The sequence below is a fragment of the Hermetia illucens genome, chromosome 2 (genome assembly GCF_905115235.1).
Source record: "Hermetia illucens chromosome 2, iHerIll2.2.curated.20191125, whole genome shotgun sequence".
Classification (NCBI taxonomy): Eukaryota; Metazoa; Arthropoda; class Insecta; order Diptera; family Stratiomyidae; genus Hermetia; species Hermetia illucens.
In genome coordinates, this window is record NC_051850.1 from 34,868,969 (window position 1) to 34,892,438 (window position 23,470).

The following is a 23,470-nucleotide window of genomic DNA, read 5'->3' on the forward strand; positions in this document are numbered from 1 at the left end:
CAACAGAGTATGCAGAAGGTGCCAAGGCATCTAGGAACTTCTTTCGGGCAAATTAGACAAATATCAGCTTGCAAGCCACACAGGAATCACTTTCGTCTGCCGATCAAAACCTAATCACGCCATTCATGGCCTCATTCCTTATAGATTTAAGGACCATCTCGACCAAACCCTATTGCTATGTAGTAAAAGTGAAAAACTGTAACTTCAAGATATACTTCTATTTTTTTTAATTTCACCAAAATCTCAATCATATGTTACACGATCCACTTACAATATATAGATTAATTTCTAAAATACTCGTACTCTTACCATTGCCAAGGAAAAATACGTTCTCATGACATAATTAATACATGATTGTATTCAAGGTTTTATTTGTAGTCTGGAAATTACAAAACAAGGGAAACAGATGATAAGGATAGCAAAGGACACTGTTAGGATGCTTCCACTTTAATTTATCTTAGATTAAAATTATTGAATTTTAGTTGCCTCAATGAGAGAATATGAGAATATTTCCAGTAAATTTTCAAATTGTATTTGTACGCACTTTTCTAAATGTTCAGGCCAATCTCTGAAGGTTGATAAATGAATCAGAAGACATGTAACGTGGGAAATGGTTTATTGGCCTATACACATCCTTCAGAAGAATGTAGTAAATAAAAGAGCTCTCCAGGCATTTCTGGGAATGATATTTTTAGACTGAACATAATAATCTTCAAATAAGTATGTATATTCCAATTACTGTAAACAAAGTTTATGTAGGAGATATGTAAATCTAAGTGTCTTAAACTTAAAAGAAAAGTAGAAACGAGAAATACCATTGAATTACATATTTTATATCCGACAATCATGCCGATATCTGAGGTCAAATACTAAACTAAACTCTCAAAAACGATATGGGGCTAAAAGATTTCTACGTGCATTGTGTACTGTGCGCAACGTGTCCAATCTATCTACTGTATTTGTATTGTATATGCATGAATTTTAACTCGTCTCAGTAGGGTGCATAACGTCGCCCGGGTGGGGATGCTCCTCTCAGGCCTGGTCGTCGGTCGTCAAATGAATCGCGACTGAAATCCTCGTAGCCCCTGAAATGAAGAGAAAAATATTAAGTTCTAATGCTGTGTGAAATGCGATTAATGTTTCTATTAAAGTCCGTGTCCGTTATGTTAATGAAGGATATAACCACCTCACACTACAGTTAGGTATTTCTTTGAGATCACCAAAGAACAATTTTTCTAATGTGATGTCTGGCCCTATCCTTAAAACGGAACAAACACAAAGAAAATGCTTGAGGGTTTCGCATTTCTTTCCGCAACGTAGACAATGCTTATTACAAGGTATGGCGGCATATATCTGGCGGCGTGGACACCTGTCGGCAATACCTTGTACATATTGCCGAGATCCTGTTTGTAACCATACGAGGCTGATTTAAAACCGCCGAATCTTGCTTCACTTAACACAGGTGATCTGTATGCGCCATCTGGAATCAGGAATTGTTTAGAGCGAGTAGATTAACTGTTCGCCAGGATGGAACCCCGTCTGGCCAGTTCGTGGAGGCGCTCATTCCTTCTTCTATATTCTTTCTAGGAGTTCAATGGAAAAGAGACCTCTGAGCGGGCCGACTATCAATCAAAATAGCTATATTTCGCTTTGGAGTCGAATCATAAATTATTCGCAAACAAGCTTCTTGTATCGTCTGTATTCCTAGCTGTGAAACTGCCCTGGAAGAATGTACGATTCAGAACACAATATATTTGATATGAAGGTGGGTGGATGATTGTAAGAGCACAATGAGAAGAGCTTCTGTTACGCAAGACCGCATAGCCACAGTAGTGCCTACACTTATTCCTTAGATCCTGTTAAGCTCAATCCAAGAAATGTATCCTTGTTTAGCGCAGGTCCGTTCAGCTGCGCGAGATGGAGAGCATCAGATTAATGTTGGTTGAATTTATTGGAAGTCCGCGACTATACACGACGCGAGTAACTCGTAGATCATTGGAGGCGACTACCAGAATCGAGTGTTTCACAAAGATAGTGACGTCTACACGATTAAATAATATCTCCACCCTACTTGGCCATTTTAAAAAGTAGACTTACTGTCAAAAGCTTCAATAGTACTAAACTAACCACTTAATTTTTACGAGAAAGTGTAAACATATTGCTTCAGTTAGCCCGTGTAGATGGTGGTTTCAACTCCAAATGGGCGGTTTTAACATTTTAGCAGAACCAGGAGAACAATCGAGCGAGAGTTCGGATTTACAAGCTGAATATTATGGGCTAAGCAAGCGTACATAATGGGACTCCGGAGAGCATTCGTCTGTCTTCATCTTTACATGGGAGCCAATTTCGAACAGGATACTGACTGGGAAATTCTGATCCAGATTCAGGAATATTTTAAGAGTAAGTGCTACGCATCAACGGAGATTAAGCAGAAGAAAGCTTTCTATGAGCAACCGAAGGAAAGATCATGAGAGGCTTCCTAAGTCACATTATGATCGTGACGGGGGACTGGAATGCCAAGGAGAGCTGATGGGTAAAGCAAAATAAGAAATTTGTGGGTTTCTGCAGTTGCCACCCACTCATCTTAGTGGCACATTGGCACACAATACAGAACTTGCCATAAGATTAGTTAGGTTTCAACTAGCCAACAGCGCAAGAAGTAGACTTAGAAGCTATCTCGAGTGGAATGTCATCTAATAACCGCTTCGCGCAGACTTGAAGAGCTACGTTAGGGAGTCGTCCAACACCGATCGGATGTTAAATGCCTTGAATATCGAGTTTGAGAATATTGACGAGCATTGAGTCGTTGTTAAAAGTAAGTTTTTCTCGGACACTACTTAGGTCGCCAACGTCAGAAATTCTCGCTGATCAAAGATCGATGAACGGAACGGATTGAAGGCTCTATTGATCAAGTGATGGCGTCGCGGTCAAATTCGGATGCCAAATACCCGAAATGTACGCTTTGACAAAAAGAAATTTATTATTACGCTAGTGAGACGGCAAGAATTACATCGCATCACGAAAGAACTTGCTGGTGGTCGCTAATCTTCTGATCTTTATGCCTGTCGATCGAGGCCGCGATAATGAACGGTTGAAGAGGCGGAAGAAACACTTCACCACGGGACTCAAACACATCGCACCTCTCGTGGATAAAATGACTAGTCTTCGTTACAGGCTGTTCCTAGAAATAAAGTGAAATCCTCTCCGAGTAAAGCCGCTGGGCTTGGCGATCTCCTGGCAGAGTTATTCATTGCTGTTTTTGCAATTTATGCAAAGCTACTTTTTGCACTTATACGGAAATCCTGGATATCCAAGATTTTTCGCATAGAATGGAAGAAAGTACAATCCTTAAGATAGCGAAAAGGTCTTGGCTACAACAATTGGCGACTAGTCGTTTGCGAACGGAACAAATGCTAAAGAAGAAGAACGAGTTTGCCAAGATTGCATTTTGTAACCGATACTTTCTCTCCTCGTTATAAGTGGCGTTCTTCACGCTGCCATTGAGGAAAAAGGTGTTGTTGGGGCGGGCGACTGTATGTAAACACATTTTTTATAAACAAAATTTGTCATCAATCTGAGAGGCAAACTCCCATTTCCCTGTGCAGAAAACATAAGTGTGATATTTTCCTTCAGAATCTGTTTAATTTCCACGGACAATAATAGATCATCGTCCTGACCACCCTGTCGTTATCAAATTCTTCCCCCTATCGTGGACTGGAATCTATTTGTGACTTTTTCGGCTGAGATACTCCTGCTGTGACGATGTACTCTTTGGGACACTCATCTGTTCTCCTTAAGAAATAATTCTCGACCAAACTCGAAAAATATACAGGAAAACTTATAAAAGCCAACTCGCCTTTAATTTAGCTCCAGCTGCCAGAGTTAAAGGTGTGCATCCAGCACAAACACCAGAATTAATGCCGCTTCGGCCGAAATAACAGTGATTATAGCATCCACTGTAGAATATGCGCGCCGAAACACATACTGTCACTCCAATAGACGATTGCCGCTTGGAACGATGGCTAACAATCTGTTGCAGATCTCCATTATCTTCTCCATTGTATACAACAAGCAGATCGGGCGATAAATGCTGAATCTGCAGGTGGCTTATTGACCATTGGTCAAGGAATATTCCTTCTTTTAGGTACGCTTCGAATGTGTTGGCGAAAAGATCGAACCTAATTTTCACTGCTAGCTTTATTGACCTATTTAGGGATACCATCCATATTTCCTACTGCTCGTTCTCGGTAACTGGAGGTACCACGGATTCGTAGAATAATACCATCCTTTGTCTCCCGTTGTTTTGGTGGTGGGGAAACAGAAAGGCAACAATTTCCTTCAGAAAGCACGGACAAGCCAACTGGGATAATTTTTGCAGTGTGTTTGAAGCAGTTTTTTTTGCTTTTGCGAATCCTCTTTTGAGCGGTGACGCAGTTGCCGTCGCTACAGATTTTTCCCCTAAGCCTTTGATAAAGCATCCTTACCTAGAAACATGCAGCTTATAACCTTAAAATTTTGTTCTTCGACCAGTGGTTGGGTTGCCACTGAGGACCAATCGCCTTCTAGGCATAGATACATTGCATGTTTCCGCCACTCATTGTGTCGTCTACGGCCGTGCCAGATGGAAGATATATAGGGCTCGAACGCTGCAGAGGAAGTAAACCCCTCCTTTGCTCTTTTTGGAGCTCGATTTACCCTTGATATTCATGCAGTGAGTGTAGTCCTCACTAACCCCCCTTCCCTGGAAGTGTGAGATCCCAGCTTTCGGGAGTACAACATTTAGAAAAAATCTTGACTGACGGTTTCGTCCAAGGCAGAAGCAACTCATCAGACGCTGCCTTACCTCTACCCTGGGACCAGTGTGAGCAAAAGCGGCGACAGGTAGTTAAGCGCTCCATTTATATATAACCGCAAACACGACATGAGTGCGAGTTATTTTGAAGTAAAATCCGCCCTAAGTTCAAACCTAGACCGGGCCGAAGTGAATTTTTTTGTTGAGGGTACTGAGTCCGTATCCACTTGATAACGGACCGGACCACTTGGAAAGCAACTTACTTCCTCTCTTGTGATCCACGGACAAAAAGTTCAAGTTCAAAAAGAATAAATCTTGACTGACGGGCAAAGGTGAGGCAGCGTCTGATGAGTTGCCTCTACCCTGGACGAAACCGTCAGTCAAGATTTTTTCTTTTTGAACTTGGATGTTTAACCCAAAAAGTAGTCCGTGGACCACAAGAGAGGAAGCTGCTTCCCAAGTGGTGACTCCCAACATCCTCAACAAAATATACCACATCTAGCTCCGAACAGTTGAAGCAGAAATGCGCGAGATACATTACTTTGCGTTTTTTTTGGGGCTGAATAAGCCTTGAAAATTGCTGCTAGTTGTAAAATCGCTTGATAATCCAACCACGTAATGCCTCCTCATCTATGTTAGTCTCCTTGCATCCTCCATGCTTTTTAGTGGGCAATTCATGCAGCGCGACATTCGGAACCGTTTTCCATTCTTAACAAAAATTTAATAGATGGTCTGATGCGTCAATTGTTCCAAGTGAGGAGTTGATTTTCACGACAAGTGCGATATAATTCACTACCTGCTGCCTCAAATGGAATGGGCAAATCCAAGTTATCTCGACAAACTTTGTGCGGCAGATAACGCAAGCTTGCGGATGAACCAGAAAATGTAAATCATAGTTTGTTACACAAATCAAACAGATATTTCAGACCTTCATTTGTATCTTTGTAACAAAACTCATGTATTAAGTACACAGAAATTGTGAGGCAAAAGTGGACGACTAAAAATATCTAAGAATCTAAAATGTTCCGTCAATGTGCATACAATCAGGAATGTGTACATTAATCAACAAATGTCCTCCAAAAATTGGTTGAAGTAATCAAATGGCTCCCAACTCTTTATCTTAATTTGAACTCTTCAATTTAAGAACCTACAAACTAAATAGGTTGAAAGTTTGCTATCTACAACATACTTATATAACCTAAAGATCTTTTGAAGTTTTAGCAACATTAAAGGAAACAAACTTACGAATATCTGCTGAGACCGTTGCTGCTGCGTGGTGGCGGTGATCTACGGCTGAACATTGAGTCATAGCCTCGACTCAAACTACTGCTGCTTCTCAGCCCGCTACCACCCAATGGTGGAGGTAGGGGCATTGGTTCCCGTCGTGCCATTGGTGGTGGCGGGAATGGGTCGCGCATACGCGAACTCGAGTAGCGCCTTTCGAACAAATCACGACCGTCATCATATCGGCGATCATAGTAATCATAATCCTAGAAAAGGGAAGAATATACAAAATTCATGAGAAAAGCCCGAACCCAAAATCAAGACCATTATCGATGAGCGATAGATAGGCATTTGCTGTTATGAAACGTTGTCGACATTTCTTATAGTTAACGTCCGGCATCTCGAAACCGTTTCTCACACTTTCACAGAATAATGCATGTCTCGTAAACTGTTTCTTAGCAACAAACATCTAAGTAGCGAAACATTTTTTATGCAATGCTTTTTAGGTCTTCAAAATTATAGTGCATGCTAGTATATTACAGTTGTCTAGGAAAATTTAGAGCTAATAGGAAGTTAATTGGAAAAAGCGTTCTATCTAGACTATGTATCGTTTGTGTGAAAACTGTATTTCAAATGGAAGAGGAACAAAAAACATATTGTCCTGGTCGGCATGGATTACATTTGAATTGAAGATGCAAGTTGGCTATCGGCGAAACTAAAAATTTGAAAATAAGTCTGTTTTTTGGAAAATCAAGTTAATCAAACATTTTAGAAGTTTGCCGTTACTGAAGGTAAATTTTTATTTGAAAAGTCTGAGCACTGATTTGGAAAAACAATTCTAAGACCCAATGTTACGTCTGTCTAGGGACATATTTCAATTCAATAAGTAGTTTAACAAAATTGCATTGCATGACGACTTTTTGACTATCATTGAAGAATAATCGAAATGAACGCCGACCAGTTTTGTGCTTCAAGTACCAAAGATAAAAATATATTAACAAAACTAAAATTCTGCAGTAATCCATCTTCCGGTTACATTGTTTTCACTTCAAAAGAAAAATGTATTAAAAAAATTTGCTCTCAATTTATAATCGTTACCCTAAAACCATCCATAATCCTTTCGCGTAGAAACGGCGGTGGTGGCGGAGGCGGCGGATACGGATCCCGTCCATACATACGATCTCTATAGCCGCGTTCGCCAAACATTAGACGTGGACATTCCTTGGACCAATGCCCCGAACGACCGCAACGATAGCACTGTTCTGGATCGCCCATACCCGGCTTCGGTCGTACACGACTCGTCGACACTTGAACTTTTAACGGTTGACCATCGACCACACGTCCATTCAATTCTTTTATAACATCTTGCACGTCGCCGATACAATCCAGATGAACGAATCCATAGTTACGGACAATGTCACATTCGACCACGGTACCATATTTTTGAAAGAGTTCCCGAACTTCAGGCGCTCGGGTTTTGTCCGTTAGATTGCCAACGAAAATTTTTGTAGTCGGTGTGTTCGGTGCCCGTCGACTTTTGGCCGCTTCCACCTTAATCGGGTTATCATTGAGAACGTAACCGTTTAAGTTTTGTATAGCATCGCGACCCTGCTGCTCGTTTTCCATATGAACGAAACCATAGTTTTTCACAACGTCGCACTCGATAACCGTCCCGTATTTTTCGAATAGCGGACGTAGTTCGCTGGCCTGTGTTTTATCGTCGAGATTTCCGATGAAGAGCTTAAATGTTCCAGCGCCCGGCATGTTTGCTTAGCTTTCCGATCGACTTCTCGTAGAGTTGAAGACGGTTATAAACGCAACGTATTGAGATAGTATACCTTTTGCTTTTCTAATCGCCGTCCGTTTACAAAATGAGTTCGTACTACGTCGTACGATATGTGTATAGGATACACAGCGATGATCTTTCTTAATTTCTTCTTATAATTCTGCCCGACAGACTATTGACACGTCGAAACCGGGAACGCCGCGTTTCTCTAATATACAAAATAAATAGGCACAATTGGATTTAAAGCGAATTGAGCATTCAAACAAGCTAGGATTTATTTGTTTGTAGTATATAACAATAAGATATGTTTTCTATTTAAAACGGTTTAAATATCCATTTAATAAATAAATCGTGGTCCCCCTAAAAATCAATTCAACATTACAGTCCTGAAAGATAAGGACTGCAAAATCTGCCGTTCCGAAACTTGAAAAAATCACGCAAATAACACAACAGCAACTCTTTGCTGCGCCAATAAGAAATGTCGATATCAGACAGCATAAAAGCCGAAGATAATCCCTGCCGTTATCATATTTAATATCGAATAAACCAAAGCAACACTAAAATACCAACAGGCACGAAGAAAGGTGACAAATATTGGACGAATTCGCGCTAAGAGTATAAAAATTCATGATAGGATGAATAATATGTTTTTTCATAACTTAACGGATCAATAATAGCAAATCCCTCAACCAAAAGTAAATTTATTTCTAGAAACAAAACAAGGGATCCGGAAAAGACAAGGACTAAAATTGGTACCAATATTAAAATCAGTAGAAGGCAATCCAAAAGACTAAAGATGTCTTGAGACATTTAACACCAACCTGTGAAAGCCGCTACACTTTACTCTATGAAGTGACTATCCCGAGCCGGATACAGCGAATTTAATGAGAAATACACTGAGAAACCATTTTTAACACATTCACTGCGGGTGATTCAATAATCAGATTGGGGGAGAGGACACCTCTGCATTTCCGATAAAAACGTCGCAAAAAAACACGCGTCTAGACCAAACGTTGGCTTTCATATCTTCCACCTTCTTTCGTGATCAAAGCTCTACAGCCAACAGAAAGCGCAGGAAACGCAGAGTACTTTCATGCCGACAATTGAATCATTCGTCCCTGGGTGATGACCTTAGATTTCAGTCCCGCGTTGAATAGGTTAAGGAGGAATTTTCTAAACAACAATTTTTCGACACGGATGAATATGTCAAGGAGTCAATAGATGCTAATTTTCTGTCAGCGCAGCTCGGAGTTACTAGTAAAAATCGCGACATGAACACCAATTTTCGCAGTTCATGGACGATGTCAAACTGTCACCTCACCCTGCGTCCGAGCATTCACTCTGTATACATTCCTTCAATTCATAGAAACTCAAATGAGTTCAACTTCAATCGTTTCTTTCAGAATGTTCAGGCCAAATTCCTCATAGACATTTTCAGTGTCCAGGACAACAGCTCCCTCTAAGTTCACTCTTCCTTGTATTGTTATTAAGAAAGGAAATTTCCTGTACCAGACAATTTGCTATAAACACGACGAAGATAATAAAGTGTACTTTCCTCACCGTTCGCAAAAGTTAAAGATAACCAATAGTGATCCCCCGGAATATTTTGCGAAATGGAAATTGATCTCTACTCTCATCGACAAATTATATTTTCTGATGAGATAAATAACAAGCAAAATTGCCGATTACTGTCTCAAATCGGGTCCCCCTGGTGAAATCTATATCAAAAGCCCTGCAACAAACAAAACATTCAGCAAGCGAAACGATGCAGGAAATTCATTTTTTTGTTGATATTATGATTAACGCAGACTACTTTCTGTGGGGCCCCTCTTTAATAGGCCAAAATTCATTCAAGGGCAAAATTTTCGACATTTTGGTGTTAATGGAACTAGTCGAAGTCACGACCACAAAACGTGATCTCAATAATTCCGAAGCTGTCCATAGTACGTGTAAGCAAAGTTTAGATTATTCCTTCGGCTTTTTACGTTATTCGGATCTATTGAAATAATTTCGAGCAATTAATTCCCACCATTCTCAATGGTAGATATTTCGACTAGTAACTTAGATAGAATTGAGTGACTCAGGTTTATTAGGGCCAACATCCGTGCAATTATAGCTACCCGTACTCAATATATCCTATGAATTCGGATTTAAGAATACCCTCAAAGTACCCCCTAATTGTCATAAAAGATGAGTAAAAAGAATAGGAATTTGTTGGTCAGCAGCCAAATTTCGAAACTCTTTTTAGTAGCGAATCGACCTCAAAGTAGAATCGAAAATGGCAATGATTGATTTCTGAAATGTGCAAACGCTCCTCAACAGCAGTATAGAGGGCCCTCCCAATGCTCCCTTTCTCCAACTTGAACAAGACTTCCGGGGGTATAAAATGCGCACTCTAAGCCAAAATAAGTGCCATGACTGTCACTGTACTTTTATGCCCGATGTCGGACTGCTACTTAAAACAAGGCGTGCTCCCTCTGCCCGGAAACCGGCTTTTGACAAAGTTCCGGTCCAGGTTAAAAGGCATCATAATCGTGCAGTTCTACGCAGTAACAGAGATTCCCTATATAATGGGACATGAAAGCTTTTATGAGCGTTTTAAGAAACGCAGAAGAATCTTTTGGATGTCGGAGGCTAAAATGCAATCAGAGTAGGCAGATTGGCATTTATTAATTACAACCGGACGAAAAAATATAGTGACACCTTTGCAAAAGAGGATACACATCGACAGCATTTGCTCGAGCTCCAGAAGCATACATAAATATCACATTTCAAAAAAATATTTCCGGAATGAGTGGCGCTATCAAGAATTGGTCTGAACATCGAAGTCGACAGTAAACGACCAAAGGCAGCCGGAAACAACGCTGGATGGGGATTTAAAAGCCTCGAGATTGCATCCAGATCAAGCATTTGGTAAAATAAAATGGCGAAACCGACCACGACACGCAGACACCACTTGTGAACGGGACAAAGACTGAAGAAAAAGATTTCCTGAATGAGTGGCAGAATTCAACATCTGCACAGGTGAAAACCTGTTTTTCTATACGTTCATACAAAGGTCCTAATGGTGACAATAACAATGGTGAAAGGTTTATAGAGTTCTGCGAATTTCACCGCCACATCATCGGCGGTACACTATTCGAGCACAGGGGCTGCCACAAGGGCAGTTGGTTGCGTGCGACCATTTCAAAATGTTATGCTCAAATTTAAGTGCGTTCATTAGATTTTCATCAGAACTAAAGAAACATTTTCTTTGAATTAGTAAGGGGTCACATGGAAAGTTTGGATTCTACCCCGCGCGAATCGTTCTATTTGCATTCTCATGAAGGAATATCCATGTGATTTCCATTCCAGGGACTCAATAAAAAAGCATGCAAAATTTCAAGTCGATAGCTTTTATAATTTGTCACTGAAGCGAAAGAGGTTGGCCTTCCGCTTCCCCAGAGAACTCTACAAGATTTGGCCCACCAAAGAGATTGGTGGTAGTCATAAACCTTTCCGATAGCCCGGTGACGGGCGTGGATCAATCGTATAACATTCATTGAAGCTCCACCTCTTGTGGATGATATGGAAAATCACTGTTACACGTAACACGGATTGTAAGGAAATTAGGTAGCCTCCGATTCAGATTGAAAGAAAGCTAAGGGAATCTACCTTATGGGACTAGACCGGGCGAAACTACAGCGTCGATAACTGGAAAAAAGTAATTTTTCTAATGAGTCTAAATTTAATTTGATTGGACCAAATGGTATAGCCCTAGTTCGCCTGAGAAAGGCAGAGCGATACAGCGATGAATGCATGCTATCAACCGTCAGACATTCTCCATATGTCATGGTCTGTGGATGCATAACAGGACACAGTCCTTATTAACTATCGCCCGCTATTTCTCTTTTGGAGGTAGAATCTTTACCCTGACCCGCGAAAAGTCCAGAACACGATCGAGGAAGTGTGGGGAATAATCTTCTCGGAATTGCGTAAGAAAAAGGCAACAACTCTTGCAGAATGGAAATTGAAATATTGTAGTATGAAGACATTTCCTGTGATATCCTAGATTCGCTTTACAAATCAATGTCAAAGCGGTTGGAAACTGTGATGCTATGAGCACGCCATATTTTTTTTTTTTTAGTTCGACATTTGTCAGTGTATATCATCAGCAATTTCATGCAAAAACATTTTTTTTTTCTCTTCAATAATTATGTCATTTTGTTCCCGGAATGAAGCATTAGCGGGAGGCTCTGCTTCAATTTGAAGAAATCAGCCGCTGAATTGCATCGAATGCTTGTGGAGACCTACGGCAACAATGCTCTATCGGAAACATGCCGAGACTGGTTCCGTCGGTTCAAAGATAGCGATTTCGATCTAAGCGACAAGGAGCGTGAAAATTGGCCCGGAAAAGTTAAGGACCACGAATTGGAGGCTCTTTCGACAAGGACGATACCCAAACACAGAAAATGCTCGCCAAGCAATTAGGTGTCTCTCTATGTTTCCATGCAAAAATGACTTGCACTGTTATACTCAGAAGTACCAGACCATCAACTCATGTCTAGGTCGTGCCATCGAGTTATTTTGACCTGAAGCAATACCAAGTAAAGAACTTCATCAAAAGCGATAGACATTGAGAAAAGGCGGCAAGTCCATTGTTGGATGTGATATGCAATGAAATGTGCCACTATCAGTGCAAGAAGTATGCAAACTTCTCCGAAAATCACATATGTTAGGAGTTCATAACAAACATACAATTTTGATGTTAAGGGGGTCATCCCGTGTGTCGGGTTGGAGAAATCGATTTTTTTTTTGCATGAACTGTATCTATATATAGTGAAGAATATGTGGGCAAAGGGATTTTCCGATATTCCGAGTCCTTCCGAATTTACAGGGTTAAACAGGTAAGGAGTTTGCAGCCGCGGCTAAAGTACTCGATGAGAAAGAGCATCGAATCTTTTTTTACCTGTTAGTTTTTTACCTGAGTCTTATAAATTTGAACACAGGTATAAATATGAGAAGATAGAAAACCAATCAATTGTCTAAACTTATTTGCTGTTTGGACTAAAAAGGATAATCCAGTCTAGAGTGAGCACTGAAAGGCGTTCAAGTTATACTCAGTTATATTTTGTTGTAAGTATTGTGCTGTTTGTATGTTCAATGATTTTTTTAAATGGATCGTACGAAGGGAGATCGCTTTAACGTTCAACGTCATGCTCGCACTAAAAAACAAGTATTTCATGGGAATCGATACTTATCAGAGAATAAAAAGGACTTCGCATGAACATGGATGTTCCAATTGCGACAAGTTTTGTATATTGTATATTGGATTTTGCTGGAGTTTTCTCCGGTATTTCTCCAAATTTCTGCAAATAATAAAATATACGTAACAGTAAAAAAGAAATACGTAGGACATGTCGAGAAGAGAATGGGAACGCGGCTTAGAAATGCAAAGAAAAATCACAAAGGCATTGATGGAAAAGGGGCTGGAAAACTTACTGATAAGGATCTCACTACATTTTCTGGGCTGGCTGTTCGTCGACACGCAAATTCGATAGAAGGAACGAAGCAAGAAATTTGGGCAACTTTCTTCCATAAATGTTCTACAGATGAAAATCCTCAGCATCAAAATTGTCCAGCAGGCGAGGACAGCTGGTGCAAATGGCGTAAAGCGGAATCTAAAGGAGAACTGGATAGTTTTCACCACGAGAAGGCACCTTTGACTGAAGAAGTTCAAACAGTCATCAAACCAATCTACGAAGATTTGTCACGAGATGATCTCTTGAACAGATGTTTAGGAGCAGAAACCCAGAATAACAATGAGTCGTTAAATGCATTGATCTGGACTTTCGCTCCTAAGCACCTTCATTCTGGGGCCAAGGTCGTAGAAATAGCCAGTTTTCTGGCTGTCATTATTTTCAATGAAGGATTCAATGACATTCTCAAAATCCTAGTGACAATGGGATGTCAAGTTGGTCACATATATCAGGTTTATGCTGATCGCCGTAATGAAGCGCGAATTTGGCGGTCCGAACGACGATCGACTGACCTCGCTTAAAGAGCCACAATTGAGACCAGAGAGCAACAATCGGCCTTACAAGACTTTTTTGAAGAAACGGATGGTGCTCTCTATAGGTATAGCAAATTAATGGTGAGTTAAAATTTTACTGTTAATCATATAATAATCACATTTAAATTTTCAGTTTTTCTCGAAACTGCATCTGGAAAATCGGCTGCCACCATAGCTCAAAATCTATCCAACCAAATTCTTTAAAATTTTCACGGCTTCTTTAATACATTTTTCTACGGTTTGCGGACTAGGATAATTGCAATCCGTCGGGTAGTTTTTTTTTTTATTCATAAAAAAAAGCCGTAAAAAAGCACCAAAAACCAAAAAATTAAGTTTAAAAGCTCACCAAAAATTTACCTTTTAATATATTTTAATTATCCTAGTTTGCGTACCGTGGAATATGGTCCGCATTAAAATACCGTTTAGTTTTTTTTCCTCAGATAAACACAGCGCCCTCCAGCGTGGCAGCAGAAAAACACCTTTTTTTGGAGATGGGTGCATAAATTAACACGTACTCCGAAAACTAGCTAAGCTATCAAGCTGAAAGATTTACCACATATACTAGAGATATGAATAAACATATACTAAAAAAATCACGTTTCTATCTTTATCCAGTCCTCCACAATAATTTTTCAAAAAAAGGCCTTCACACGGGATGACCCCCTTAATGCACCCCCCCGTCCTGGAAGGTCAATCAGAGCTTATAAACACAAAGATTGATTGCAGCAAAGCGCCGAATAACCCCTAAAATTGCTGATTAAATTGATCGAATTGGACAATTTTTGGTCCCATGGAGTAATTAGATTTAATTCCGAAGCTTGAGACATGCCTTTATAGGAAGAAATTTGCTAGTCTCCATTGACCTCTGAGATCTACCTCGCACACATCAAGAAAATGATCCACCTTTGGAAAAAATTATCCCTGGGAGTGAGAAGTTGTATTTTCACACCGTTCCTGGCGTTTGACGAAATTTCAAGGATTTGTTTGAGCTTCAAAGGAACAATACCTCGATCACAATTTCGAAGAATTAGCCACCCAAACAAAAAAAAAAGAAAAATGAATAATAGAAAAGCCGCGGAACATCATATTTTGTTTTTTTTTTCAGACAGGAATCCCTCCCGAGAAAGTTAAGGGCCGCCAAACCATGTCTACATAACAACGCAAGGACTCACTCTTCACAGATCAGACATTTTGAATTGGAACGCGTTGAACCACACACACTGATTGAAAAAATTATAGCAAAGGTGAGGATGAATGTTTTCAAACATTCACATCTGCTGGTTTGGGCGCTTCAACATCTTAAATGGACATTTTGGGCAGGAGAAACTAATCGGGCGATCAATGCCGTCTGGCTAGAAGTTGATACGTGTTCATGATTCCAAGTACGATCTGGCCTCGCTTTTTGAGTAATTAATAACCTTTTTATGTCGATTGATGGTCGACGAACGAGGTATTCACTGTTACACTTGATAGGAGCCGTTCGAAAACTCGACAGCCACCAAGATTATGTCCAGCATTTCTGGGATGATCATGGAATAATCGAAATTGGGTATTTGGAGAATAGAGAAACTATTCCCTTCACTGGACCGTATAACTGACGAAGTGAAGAACCGACTTCTCACGGCAGAGGTGTGCTGCTATAGCACAGGATATTCATCACGCTGCTGAGAGCATTGAATAAACTTGGACCTACCTTGCATACCTCGACAAATAAGTCTTTTTTTCAAAAGGTATAGAAATATGAAAGGTAGCTAGATTGAAAGAGTAATGCTGTGAAGATTTATCGAACAATAAAAACGACTAAAAGTTTATTTTTCTTGTTAGGCTCAGAACTTCTTACTCCATTTAATGCGTCTAGTGTTCATAGTTATAGAGCCCAAACAGCCCAATCTCTCCTTCCTTATATGTCTTGAATTTCATTGTGATTGAGACCCTTGAGCTTCACTATAAATATACTCAATACTACGCAGATTATGTATCTGCGTAAACACAAGCATTTATGATTGGGGAAAGGATTCGAACCCAAACAGAGGATGGGAATCTGACAACCACCTCGATTACCGCACCGTCAATGTATCGCTTTGCATCAAGTTTATGATTGGATAATGAATCTCAAGCGAATAAAGCTAAGACGATTGATATTTTCTGAGGAACGAACTTTGAGAATGTTCCAAAATTATCAACGAAACTGCTTAACTGGATGTTAATGTAGGAACGCAGAAAAATTGGCTAACAATACATTTTGGATGCCTGGCAAACTTCAATTTATGGAAAATAACCAAGACTTTTAATTGTTTGGTGTTATTGAGAAGAAAACAGGGAACCGAAGCCTGAAGAAAGTGGAAAGATCGAAATAGTATCTCCATGTAGCTGCGGGACCAGAAAATTACAGAAAACAAAAAAAAAAAACAATTCCTGGGAAGCATTCCTTAATCTTCATTTGGTCAATCCGACGAAGCCTTCAAACTAGATCTGCAAAATGTAAAAAAACAATTTAGGTTTGATTCCCTTGGTACAACCATACCGACAGGGTGAAAGGCGGACCACAGCCTTAGGGAATGCCGGCTGTGACAAAAACGGGGTCAAGTTCTCAATATACTACTTCTTCACGGTATCCTAACTTTCCATAGTTTCTCTTGACAACACAACTTCTGAGACGTTCGCCGGCCGGTCAGAGTTCGAGTCCTTGAAATTTTCAAACGCAAGGACAAGGATTCGGAAAGGAAAGAATGTGAATCGGATTATCTTACGGCGCTAACACACTTAGATCCCCTGTAACAACAATTAAAACTTTGAAAACCACCTATTCATTCCTGAAAACAACCAGTCATTTTCAACGTAATATGATCTCGAGTCGCGGCATATTCTACCGAACAATTCAAGTAAAAATGGCGTCCACGCACACTTCTCGCGCTGTCCGATTTATTTCATATAGGAATTTCTCTGAAACTAACATGTTTACTTACCCGGTTTTACACTTAATCACTGTCAAACTACGTAAAGATTCACTTTTAACAACCGATGACTTACTACCCGCCTTTGACGGCAAAATATTTAAACTCACTTCCTCTGAACAAAATCGATGTTCATAAACCTCTTAACATTACGAAGAAAATGGCCGTACGAATGAAGTCATCAGTCGTTGTTGTGTGGAGATGGTAGCAATGGAAAATATCGTACGATATTTCATGTCCATGGGGTGCGTTCAATAGACTCCGAATATGTCAGTATGATGAATATTTCTATTTAACGGACTTTTGCAGATATCAGTATTAAAACATAGAGTAAAGAAAGGATGAATAAATGCAATTAAAATTTCACTTTCAAAATCATTTTATTTTGGAATTTTAAATACACACAAAGAAATTTAAGCCATTTCCACCGAAAAATTAATACAGCGCAAACGAATTTCTAACTGAAATTTATTGCAATAAAAACCAAACATTTTACAAACATTCGCGACTGTTTCTCATCAACGCAAACAGGCTTAAACTTCAATAAAGTCGAAAGCGCGAAATTATAGCCAAATGTTTAACATTTCCGCTTCTCTTCTGGACGGTGAAGTTTCGTATCAAGAATTAAATCCTGTTTCAATGCCTGCATTGATAGAAATCTTAAAACGTAATGTGGACCACCAGGTTTATCATTTGTGCCCGACAATTTGCCACCACCAAAGGGTTGTTGACCAACAACAGCACCGGTAGATTTTGAATTCAAGTACATATTTCCTGCAGCATATTTGAGTTCAAACAGCGCCTCACATATGAATTTCTCATCTTCAGCGAAAATCGATCCAGTCAAGGCGTATGGCACTGTAGTCCGCACTAATTCTAAAGTTTTCTTGACTTCACTATCCTTGTACACATACACCATGAGAACAGGCCCAAAAATTTCCTCCTTCATTAATCTGTCGAGAGGATCCTTGGTCTCTATAACAGTGGGACAGACAAAGTATCCTACATGGTCGTTGTAATCTCCTCCAGCGATAATTTCCATCTTTTTATTGATCTTGGCGCTCTGAATGGCTTTAACAATCTTATCATAAGCAAGTTTATCAACGACCGCGCCTGTAAATGTGTTAGGATCTTGTACATCGCCAGTAATCAGACTATTAGTTTCCCGCACTAATTCAGACTTAAGTTCGGACCACATGCACTCTGGCACGTAAAGCCTGGAACAAGCTGAGCATTTCTGACCGGAATATTCAAAAGCTGACTTTATTGTAGTTGCCAAAACGTTACACATATTGGCAGACGGATGGACAAAGTGGAAATTCTTACCGCCGCATTCGCCCAAAAGCCGCGGAAATGTGTTGAGTTTTGTAATATTTTTACCTACTTGCCCCCATAAATGACGGAAAACTTCGTTTGATCCCGTGAAATTGATGGCCCCCAGGCAAGCACATGCGGTAGTCCGATCACCAAATAGTGATCCCTCCGACGGAATGAAATTTACGACTCCACGAGGAACACCGGCTTCAGTCATCGCCCGGAAGATTATGTAATTAGACAGAACAGCTTGATGAGATGGCTTCCAAAGGACGGTGTTCCCACAAAGGGCCGGCGTATAGGCCAAATTCCCCGCAATCGCAGTGAAGTTAAATGGTGATATTGCAGCCACAAAACCATCTAATCCACGTAGCCTATTCGAGTTCCTGGTAACACCCTCAATACTTATAGGTCTGTACTTCAAAATATCGTTCAAGAAATACGCATGGAATCTCATAAAATCAGGCAGCTCGCATCCTGCATCGATTTCCGCCTCGTAAGGAGTCTTGCTCTGCCCTAACATCGTCGCAGCTACCAACTGCGTTCGATATTTCCCCGCGAGAAGATCTGCTGCTTTCAGGAAGATATCAATGCGGTCTGAAACAGGCATTCGGTCCCATTCTACCTGTTTGTCCAAAGCTGCACAAATGGCCCGTTGAATGGTTTTCGAGTCGGCCTTGTAGTATTTGGCAAGTTTGTGAGAATGGCAATGAGGCACCAGCTGGTAACCATAATCACGAGTCGTAATCTCCTGATCCCCTATCACAATTGGAATACAGGTCTCTGTATTGCTAAGTTTCTGAATCTCCTCATCCAGTTCTTCTCGCTCTTTGCTTCCTTTCGCATAAGCTCGAACGGGTTCATTTTTGACCTCAAATTCCTTAAATTTATGATCGAGATCAAACACCTGCACATAATGTCGAATTATAATTTTTTGGTGCTGCCTGAATGATTTTAAAGTTTTGAAAATATGAGGTTTAAAAAAGTTCATTTTTATTGATTTGAAAATTATGACGTTAACACGAAATGAACTTCCAGATTGTTGATTTTTTCCAGGATGTGACAATGCTAGCAAAGCTTCCTATGAAAATATAGGTAAACAGTTTCAGCGACTAGATGCACTTTATTTTTCAAGTTCCCTCCCAGTGCATTAATGTCTGGCTTTTAAAGAGGACAAGTTGTTGGCCCAGAATGAGAAGCGATGAAAAAGTGAAGGTTATCAGCTCAAGCAGGAATTGAACTACCAAATCCTGGGTTTTGGTGGTGGAGACTTTTCCCAGAGGATGAAAAAAGGAATAATTCTTGAGATTTCTGTCGAAGGGTATCTGCGAGTTTTCTGTTCTCGCAATCCTGAAACGCTTAAAGGAATAACTCGAAGGGTTAATTGACAGAGAGCAGGTTAGTTTCCGTTATGGATCCTCCTGCATTGACCACATCAACACCCAACGGATCATTTTGGAACAGTACAGGGAGTTTAGATCTTCGTTTCGTTTCCCCTTTATGGATTTCAAACCGGCTTTCGACAACGTCAACAAGAGGTGTATCTAGAGTGCTCTACGCAGGATGAACACTTCGGAAAAATTAATAGCTTTTATTATAGCGACATACATATAACGCTGCAAACATCGAAATAAAATCTCAGATGAACTTGAAGACAAAAGCGGAGTTCGTCAGGGTTGTATCTTGTCGCCGATATTATTTCTTTTTGTTATCAATGACGTTGTTATGCTGCCTTGTGCGGAGGTCCTGGAAGAATTCAATGAACCGTGATATCTTTCCTCAAACACTTTGATTAGGCTGATGATCTCTGCTTGTCATTGAGTCATTGACCTAGACCAAATGTCTCTAAATTTGGAAGGAGAAGTAAGTAGAGTCGGGTGGAAAATAAACACCAACTAAACCAAGGTTCTCAGTTCGACGGGTCATCGCAATTTCCCTATATGTATCGATGGACAGAGCATTAAAGGTGTTGATCAATTCATATATCTAGGAATTCTAGTTTCCGCCGAGATGGCACCGAACCAGATGTCGTTCGACACGCTAACAATGCTGCATCTGCCTTTGGAGGAATCTTTTGGAAAATTTTAAACGCTCGTATCTCCGTTAATATAGGGAATTTCGAGAAAAAGAAGTTAATACGTGATCACTAGTATAGAGGGGAATTAGTCCTTTGAAATGGTGTATAGGTTGGGGGGTCTAAGTGTTGGGGAAATGCCCGGAAAATGGAGGTATCTTTTTAAAAACTTTAAACGCTCGTATCTCCTATCTGGCGCCCTGGTGTACGCCATCGCTTCATCTCAGGCAGGGTCTGCCTCGACTTCTTCTTCTATCATAGATATTGCTCTTATAGATTTTCTGGGCTGGATCATCCTCTTTCATACGGGTTAGGTGACCCGCCCACCGTAATCTGTTGAGCTGGATTTTATCCACAACCAGACGGTGGTAATATCGCTCATAGATTTCATCGTCATGTAGGCTACGGAATCGTTCATCCTCATGTAGGGGGCTAAAAATTCTTTGGAGGATTCTTCTCTCGAACCCGGCCAAGGGTTCGCAATATTTTTTTGTTAAGAACCCAGATCTCCGAGGAATACATATGGACTGGCATGGTGGCCCTATGGTGAGAAATTTTCACCGGCCTCAAAGTTGTTTATTGTTTTTATTTGACCAATGCCATTTGATGTTTTGTTTTTGGTGCTGACATTGCCACCATGTACTTCGTCTTGGCCTTATTAAAGTGCAGCCCAAGATCTCGCTATATGGTAGTCTGTATGGTTGTTCTTCCCACAATGTCAATATCGTCAGCATAGGCCAATAGTTGGGTGGAATTGAAGAGGATGGTGCCTTTTGTATTAACATCAACATCGGAGATCACTTTTCTTAGGACTAGATTAAAGAGGATGCATGGTAGGGCATCCTCTTGCCTTAGACCGTAGTTGATGTTGAATGCTCTCGAGAGTGATCCTGCTGCTTTTATCTGGCCTCGTACATTGATCACGGCCAGCCTAGTCAGTCTTATCAATTTCGTCGGGATATCGACGTCGCTCATTTACCCGGAGTGAAGCTTCTTTCGTATGGGCTAATAATATTCTAAGCATATATCTTATATAGCGAATATCTTATAGAAGGAACTTAGCAACGTAAGACCTTTATAATTGCTGTACTGCGTGATATCTCCCATTTTATGTATGGAACAGATAATGTCAATCGTCAGGCATTGAATCGCTGACCCACACCTTGAGTATTAATTAATGAACCGCTTAGTGTAGTTGGTCACCTCCATATTTGACCAATTCAGTTGTAATTCCATGAGATCCTGGCGACTTATAATTTTTAAGCCGATGAATTGCACGGACTGTTTCTTCCATGCTTGGTGGTAGCAGCATTTATCCGCCGTCTTTAATTGGCGGGACCTCCAACTCGCCAATATTTTGGTTGTTCTCAACCCATCGCTCCAGTGTTGAGACGGTTCTGTGCTAATATTCTTTTTGTGTTGCTATATGGAAGCATGGAAAGTGACCACGATTGTTACTCAAAGAGTGTCTAAGAGCGTCTGTTGCACAAAGTGTCTAAGAAAAGAAAGACAGACTCGTTACCGAAAATCATTAGACAAAGCCCCGCAAAATGCGATAAAGCAAAAATTTAACGAAATTGAAAGTGAAACTTCCTCCGCCGATTAATATTAACGGAATCGATAAGCACCAGAAAATTAAAAGCCTCCTATCGGCAGCTATGATAAAGGAGTACTCAACAGTTGCTCTAACTATCATTAATATGAAGGTCTAGGTGTCTACCTATCCTTAATATGAAGGTCAAATTAGAAGCTCTGAGAAAAGAAAGTCAGCGGCCTAATACTCCAGTGCAAAAGATGTCAAGATTTCAATGACACTCCAAAGTATTGTAATTAAAATCCAAGATTGTGTGAAATGCGCTGGTGATCATGAATCTTCAAAATGTCCAAACACCAGAGCTTATTCGTTTTGAGAACAGAGCTTCCCCGACAAAATGTGTAAAATTATTAAAAGGAAAAGTTTCCAGTTTAACGATAGATTTATTATTTATTTAAGAATTGCAGACACGTGTTTCGGACAGTTAGTCTGTCCTATATATATACTGGTGCATTCCGGGCATATGATCTTATAGATCGCGTCCTCTTCCTCCTTGGATTTCGGGTCCTTTACGCTCCTAAGTCGAGTTTTAAGTTGCGCATACCTTCTTGTTGGGACAACCTCTATTTTAAATTCTTTAAGCGCATTGCTGATCCTGAGCCACAACAAGGTGTATGTAATGCTCAATCTCACTGTTGTCTTGCCATTGATACCTAGCAACGACGCCAATTGTTTCCTGTTATTGACAGCCTGTTTCTTCCTTATTATTGCGTCTATAATGTTAGTGTTGTATCCGTTCTTTCTCGCGGTGTCTTTTATATAAGCCAGTTCTTTAAAATATCTCGATTTTGTTAAGGGGATGTTTAGCATTCTATGTATCATGCTGTGGGAAACCGCGAATTTATGCTGGTATGAATGGAAAGAGCTGCTAGATTGACTCGTTTTTTTGATACCTTTAAATAATATATATCAGAGCGCCCATTCAGAGTGAAATACCAAGGAATCTACTCTGAACTGAAAAAAATTACAGTTGGTATACCGCGAGGTAGTGCCTTGGACCCAACACTGTTTCTCCTGTATGGTAGGTATCAGTGGCCGCTCCGAGGAGCCCAATTAGCGCTTTGGTGCGCCGTTTTGATGCCACAAACTCCTAAGACCGTGACTGTTGTTATGGGAGCAGGGAAGCAGAGTCCAGCCGGCTCCGATCTTCAGAGCCAGCCCGTAGCATTCCGACCCTGCAGCTAGAAATCTCTCTGAGGTCCCCAAAGAATGGTTTACCCAGTGTCCGCAGCCTGACTCTAGCCAGAGCTGGGCAATCGCAGAGAAAGTGCATAAGAGTTTCCCTTCCTTCTCCTGTATACCAATGATATACCTTGCTGTGAAGAAGCCAAAATACCGACATTTGCGGACGACACTGTCATCTTTACCACGGGTAAAACTACAGAAGAGGCAAAAATAAAGCTACAAACAGTTATTGACAATATTGTTGAATGGTTCAAAATATGGAACATAAATTGAATGAAGGCAAATCAACGTACATTAACTTCACAAACAAAAAAATAATCCAGCTGAAGTCACAGGCGCGTGAGGTCCAAAATTGAGACGAACTAAATGGTATATGCAGACAGATGTACTGGCTATTGGGGAAGAATTCCCAGCTGACCATCGAAAACAAATTGCTAATCTATAAGCAGATCCTAAGGCTCATATAGACGTACGCCATCCATCTCTGGGGCTGTG

At 40.4% G+C, this 23,470-nt stretch overlaps 2 protein-coding genes across 2 annotated transcripts; both read right to left on the minus strand.

Moving 5' to 3' along the window:
- Positions 1 to 210: 210 nt before the first annotated feature.
- On the minus strand, positions 211 to 16,978 carry LOC119647422 (RNA-binding protein lark). The gene is made up of 4 exons (XM_038048319.1): positions 16,821 to 16,978; positions 7,115 to 8,010; positions 6,038 to 6,282; positions 211 to 1,085 (listed from the first exon to the last, which is right to left on the minus strand). Exons 2-4 carry the CDS (start codon positions 7,778 to 7,780, stop codon positions 992 to 994), a joined length of 1,005 nt encoding a protein of 334 aa, XP_037904247.1. The 5' UTR covers positions 7,781 to 8,010; positions 16,821 to 16,978; the 3' UTR covers positions 211 to 991.
- Positions 16,979 to 17,385: 407 nt separating this feature from the next.
- On the minus strand, positions 17,386 to 22,600 carry LOC119647789 (delta-1-pyrroline-5-carboxylate dehydrogenase, mitochondrial-like). The gene is made up of 2 exons (XM_038048981.1): positions 22,335 to 22,600; positions 17,386 to 19,066 (listed from the first exon to the last, which is right to left on the minus strand). Exons 1-2 carry the CDS (start codon positions 22,598 to 22,600, stop codon positions 17,386 to 17,388), a joined length of 1,947 nt encoding a protein of 648 aa, XP_037904909.1.
- Between the last annotated feature and the right edge of the window lie 870 nt (positions 22,601 to 23,470).

Excerpts from the sequence above, each read along its gene's own strand:
- LOC119647422 (XM_038048319.1), bottom strand. The coding sequence starts at position 7,780 with ATGCCGGGCGCTGGAACATTTAAGCTCTTCATCGGAAATCTCGACGAT. Across the intron at positions 6,283-7,114 it reads GGATTATGGATGGTTTTAGG|GATTATGATTACTATGATCG; the intron begins GTAACGATTATA and ends TCCCTTTTCTAG. Across the intron at positions 1,086-6,037 it reads AACGGTCTCAGCAGATATTC|GGGCTACGAGGATTTCAGTC; the intron begins GTAAGTTTGTTT and ends TCTTCATTTCAG.
- LOC119647789 (XM_038048981.1), bottom strand. The coding sequence starts at position 22,600 with ATGCTAAACATCCCCTTAACAAAATCGAGATATTTTAAAGAACTGGCT. Across the intron at positions 19,067-22,334 it reads GAGGTTGTCCCAACAAGAAG|GCAGCACCAAAAAATTATAA; the intron begins GTATGCGCAACT and ends AAAATCATTCAG.